This window comes from Brassica napus, chromosome A4 (genome assembly GCF_020379485.1).
Source record: "Brassica napus cultivar Da-Ae chromosome A4, Da-Ae, whole genome shotgun sequence".
Lineage (NCBI taxonomy): Eukaryota > Viridiplantae > Streptophyta > Magnoliopsida > Brassicales > Brassicaceae > Brassica > Brassica napus.
Window position 1 is genome coordinate 5,723,322 of NC_063437.1, and position 6,325 is coordinate 5,729,646.

General features: G+C 36.2%; 1 protein-coding gene across 1 annotated transcript; it reads left to right on the forward strand.

Annotated features, from left to right (window-relative positions):
* The first annotated feature begins 2,165 nt into the window (after positions 1-2,165).
* On the forward strand, positions 2,166-3,791 carry LOC106430121 (cytochrome P450 83A1). Its single transcript, NM_001316088.1, is given in 2 exon segments — positions 2,166-3,050; positions 3,171-3,791. Coding segments are annotated over 2 exon segments (1,506 nt in total).
* Positions 3,792-6,325: the final 2,534 nt, after the last annotated feature.

The window sequence follows — 6,325 nt, forward strand, 5'->3', positions numbered from 1 at the left end:
ATATGGAAAATTAAAGCCCCAAGGAAGCTTAAACACTTCTTATGGCAAGCTACAGCAGGGTACCTAGCGACGGCAAAACAACTAAACGAGAGGCATTGTGCTAGGGAGAGTAGATGTGTTCGATGTGGAGCTGATAGCGAGTCCATTAACCATACACTCTTTGAATGCCCGCCTGCTCTTCAGTGTTGGGCCCTCTCTGCGATACCATCTCCTCCGGGGTCTTTCCCGTGTAACTCTTTATATTCAAATATAGATTTTCTTCTGTTTCGCGCCAAAGAGAATGGAATAAGTTCAGATGTGTTGGACGCATTCCCATGGATAGCTTGGTATATATGGAAAGCGCGTAACGAGAAAGTATTTAACGACAAAGAGATCTCACCGATGGATACTCTCCACACTGCCGTTAAGGAAGCTGAAAGTTGGAGGTTAGCACAGAGAATAGAGATGGAACCGGACATGGACATACAGGAACAACAAAGAACAACGAACAGGGTAGTGCAGACGCCGCCATCAACTCGCTGGAGATGTCAAACTGACGCATCTTGGATAAACAATACAGATAGAGTGGGACTGGGGTTCGTACTGCTTGATAGGGGTACTCCTGTTCTGTTCGGAGCACAAGGAATAGGACACGCAGCTTCCCCTTTACACGCGGAAGCTGAAGGCTTATTGTGGGCTATGCAGGAGCTATTAAAGCTAGGAAACAGAGCAATCCGGTTCGAGTCAGACTGTGAACAACTTGTTAAGCTGCTAGAAGATAAAGAATACTGGCCTGCAATGGCACCTGAAATAGATGAGATTCAAGCCCTTTCTGCCGAGTTTACAGAGATTACTACAGCATATATTCCAAGATCGACGAACGTCCGTGCAGACTCCCTTGCTAAAGGAGGAAGATCACGTGCCTTTGGAACCCCTTTTGTTAACTGCTTTGCACCAAGTTGGCTAGCTCCTGATGCTGGCCAAGAGGCTGCTAACTAGTTTCTTTAGTGTCTTTTATATTCGATGTCAAAAAAAAAAAAAAAATAACCAAAGGTAGAAACCAACATAAAAGTAAAAACTGATCTCTTTGGGACGAGGCCGGAATATATTAATTTAAAAAGTCATTATTGGCTTATATGATTTAAATATAAAGTTTCGGTGATGGTTTATTTAAAAATTGTCTTAAAACTGGTTTGGTCTATTATAATGTATATTCATGAATTGATTTGGAGAACAACATTATCTTTAGTTTGGATCAATTTTTTATTCAATTTAATTTCTGTTATGAAACTGTTCAATATGGTATTACAACTCAATAATTCTAAAGTTAAAACAAAGTTTAAATCGGTTTTAAATTTACAATTGTTTTATACAAAACCAAAATTAATAAGATAAATATATTTTAAAGTATAACAATGTTTAGTTAACTTTGACCCATCTTACTGATCATTCTATATATGATTTCCTTTAATAACAAACTGTGAGTTAAATTATGTGAAATATTTTAGACATAAGGAAATTAATAAATTCAAACGAATTTAATTTTCTTACCAATTTAATAGTTTAAAATCGATTGTAGTGTATATAACAATTTATATTCAAATGTTATTGTAATTTTTTTAATTTAATTAAAACTTATACGAATATCCCGGACGTAGCCTGGGAAAAGCCCCTAGTTATATTGATAAAAGGATTTACAACTGAATATTCTAAGTCTGAGCCACATTGGCAAAGAGTAACTGAATGTCAATTGAAACTTTCGGCAATTATTGATGAATATATTAACTCCTCGGTAAAACATATGGATTGTATATGCATAGGTCCCGGGTTCATCTAGATCACTCAATGAAAGGTGTTCAGAAAGAATTGTGTAAACAACAAACAGAAACTGATAAAAACGAATGCGAGTGCTTGAAAGAACATATCAAGCATACGAACGTTAACGACAAAAAGCATACGACGTTAGAGGGACCAAGGACGTTGGGTAGGTGAATGCTTTCCTCACTTCTAACATGTGAGGTTTCACAAGTAGGTATAAAGAAAGGAAGCATTTGTTTATAATATTTGATATTGGTTTAGTTCGGTTATAGTATTTGGTTTGGTTTGGTTTGGTTAAGAATAAAATGAACGCAATGATTTCTATATATATTAAGAAGCTGTGCTCTTTCCACTCAACAGTACTAAGAATGGAAGATATCATCATCGGGGTGGTGGCTCTAGCCGCAGTTCTCCTCTTCTTCCTCTCTCAAAAATCAAAAACCAAACGCTACAAACTGCCTCCCGGCCCACGAGGGCTTCCGGTGATCGGAAACCTCCACCAGCTTAGCCAGGTTAACCCACAGCGTTTCTTCTATGGATGGGCCAAAAAATACGGTCCAATCTTTTCATACAAGATAGGAAGTCAAACAATGGTGGTGATATCATCAGCTGAGCTAACCAAAGAGCTTCTCAAGACGCAAGATGCCAACTTCGCGAACCGGCCTCAGCACCGTGGTCACGAGTTCATAACCTACGGCCGAAGTGACATGGCAATGAACCACTACACACCGTATTACCGGGAGATGAGGAAGATGGGAATGAACCACTTGTTCTCACCCACACGTGTGGCCACCTTCAAGCACGTGCGGGAGGAGGAGGCTAGGACGATGATGGCTAAGGTCGAAAAGGCTGCCGAGAGAGCCGAGCCTGTCGATATAAGCGAGCTTATGTTGACCTTCACGAACTCGGTTGTGTGCAGGCAAGCGTTCGGGAAGAAGTACAACGAAGATGGGGAAGAGATGAAGAGATTCATCAAGATTCTTTATGGCACTCAAAGTGTTTTGGGGAAGATTTTTTTCTCCGATTTTTTCCCGTTTTTCGGATTTCTAGATGATTGGACAGGTCTCACGGCTTATATGAAGGAGTGTTTCGAAAGACAAGACACTTATATACAGGAGATTATTGATGAGACACTTGACCCCAACAGGGCCAAGCCAGAAACTGAGAGCATGATCGATCTCTTGATGGAGATCTATAAAGATCAACCTTTCGCCTCCAAGTTCACTATAGAGAATGTCAAAGGCGTGATTTTGGTACGTCTAAAACATTTCTCCATTTTTTTTTGTTATTTATGTTTTTAACTGTTGCTTGTGCTACAATCAATCAGTTGCGTGTGTTTCACTCTTCGTATTGTTTTTGTTTTGTTACAAAAGAATATAGTGGTTGCGGGAACTGACACGGCGGCTGCGGCGGTTGTATGGGGAATGACGTATTTGATGAAGTATCCTCAAGTGATGAAGAAAGCTCAGGCAGAAGTGAGAGAGTATGCAAGAGAGAAAGGTTCAACGTTCATTACTGAAGACGACGTGAAGAACCTTCCTTACTTCAGAGCCTTAGTTAAAGAAACCTTAAGGATCGAACCTGTGATTCCTCTCCTTATCCCTCGTGCTTGCATTCAAGACACCAAGATCGCTGGTTACGACATCCCTGCGGGGACAACTGTCAACGTCAACGCATGGGCCGTGTCCCGCGACGAGAAGGAGTGGGGCCCTAACCCTGACGAGTTCAAACCAGAGAGGTTTCTTGAGAAGGACGTTGACTTCAAAGGCACGGACTACGAGTTTATACCGTTCGGATCAGGCCGGAGAATGTGCCCTGGAATGCGTCTTGGTGCGGCGATGCTTGAGGTTCCGTTCGCGAACCTTCTCCTCAACTTCAACTTCAAACTTCCCAACGGAATAAAACCAGAAGAGATCAACATGGATGTCATGACTGGTCTTGCTATGCACAAGTCGGATCATCTCAAGCTTGTTCCGGAGAAAGTGAGCAAGTAACAGTTTCTAATAGTCAAATAAATGTATCACTCTGGTTGTATAATATATATACACGTTCCTGTAGTGTACTATGCTCTTTGGTTTGGTCTCTTTTTAAATCAAACAACATTTCTATTACTTTTGAGGAACTTACCAACAAGAAAATAAGAGATAGGCGAGCCAGAAGGTCGTCTTGGGTTTGATTAATTTGTGCATAGCAAGACCAGTCATGACTTCGATAATGACAAAAGAGAACGAACATAAATGATTAAATTCCGTTAGTTCCGTCGACAATGTTTTTTTTTAATAATTAACTAGTTTAAAGATGAACATTATATACATAAATTATTTTTTTACATTCTTTTATGTATTATAAAATAAAAAATAAAAATATATTTTGAATCATTGAAAAAACATTCGCACAATCACATAAATCAAATCAATTGTTCTTCTTTATTTACAATAAATTGTTGGTAAATAAATATAAACATGGATATATAATATATTTTTAGTATAGTTACCTATTAAATGAAGCTTCATAATCATATGATACTATGATCATTTGTACTTTTTATTAAAAAAATGTTAACCATCGATAATAAAATTTTCGATGTGGAACTTTTAATAGTCTTAATAATTTATAATCGTTAAAAAAAAATTCAATACTTGTTTAATGCAAATTTTAAATTAATTTTTTTGTGATATATATATATATATATATGAATATTTATAAAATGAGACTTTTTACTTATATGATCTTATTAACATTTGTATATTGTTATAATAAAAAAATTTAAACATGCATAAAGAACAAATTATGATCGGTTAACAAAGGGACTTAACATCAACTTTTGCCGGCTAAGGACATTTTCCTCACAAAATTTTGTTTAAGGCAACTAGACCAGCTATAATTAAAGATCATAAGTAAACTATACTTTGGAGATAACAGAAGTATTCTTTATTTTATTTATGTATATGCATGTCAAACATGAATGGTCTCTTACATGAAAATTAGTAAAAATGAATAGAATCTTCAAAATAAACAAGTCTGCCAATAACATTCATATAAATTAGGATTGAGACTTCTATCCGAGATCCGGATTCGATCCGGATCCGGTTTGAAAATCTGGATATCCAGAGGGGTCGAATCCGGATCCGGATAGTAAAATATTGGATCCGTCAAAGCCGGATCCGGATATCTTAATTTTTTAGTCCAGATATCCAGATCCGTAAGTTTTATTAATAACTATTTCAAAAATAGTAATATCTATATATAAAAATTAATTTTATTTAATATATTTTCATTTTTATAATAGTATATATAAATTTTATGTAAATTTTGTAATATTATACATAGAAATAGTTAAATACATTATATATATTTTTATTTTTAATATTTTATATATATTAATATTATTTTTATTTATTTTAAAGATTCAAATCCGGATCCGGATATCCGCCGGATATTACAATTTTTAGAAGGATATCCGACACCCGGATATCCGAAAACCCCGGATCCGTATAAGGATAGTAAAATTATGGATCCGCCGGATAAGGATCCGGATCCGGATACCTTAAAATTACCCGGATACTCGATCCGTCCCAAGCCTAATATAAAGTACTTCCAAAATCAGAGAAATGACCAGCTTTTAAAATACTCATTGAAGAAGTTAAAAGGCTGCACCATAGCTTCACTACTTTTCAGCTAAAGTATGTGCTCAGGACTCATAATATAAAGACATACACTCTTGCACGTGGTGCACAAAGTCAGTCCTCATATTTTGTTTATATGGAAACAGAGTTTCCTTCTTGGTTAGCAGAGTTTTATTGAATTTGTTTATGTTGCTGTAAAAAAAGTACTTCCAAATCAAGCGGTCTATTCACCATTAGATTATTCAACGAATTATTTTATCGATATTTAAACGACTTATTTTCAGGTATAAATTTGAAAATTAGATAATTAATGAACCAAATTTGAAAATTTAGATAAATTAGAGTCCATGAAAATTTTGGAATAAGATAGAAAATGACTCTCATCTACACCAACTATATGTCATTATATGAATATATAATATATGTATAATACCAATATATGTTTAACTATATGAAACCTATTGTTCATGGCTACACGTATTAACTAACATGTTTTATGTAGTTTCTAAGAACAACTACAACGGGGAGTTCTCACACCAAATATCTAAACTATATTTACAAATTAATATTTATATTCTATTAAGGGGATCTCGAAATCTTTTGAGGTATTTTGAGACTTTGGGAAGAGGTTCTCGTGATTTTGAGATTCTTAAATCAAAACTTAACTAAAATATATATTTAATTTTAATACTTTGAGAATTTTGTGAGAACCTTCCATTAAAGTTGCTCTAAGAGCATGTCCATCGCTCATAGTGATGGCAAATGAGTTGTCACATCTCGTCCCGTTCCGCCCGCCACAGGTTTGTTGTCAAGCAGATTTCGACGGGTCTGTCTCGCCGGGCTACGGTCTTCAGAAATGCTGACCAAACCTGCCCTGCAAAATGTACGGGCCTTAGCAGGTC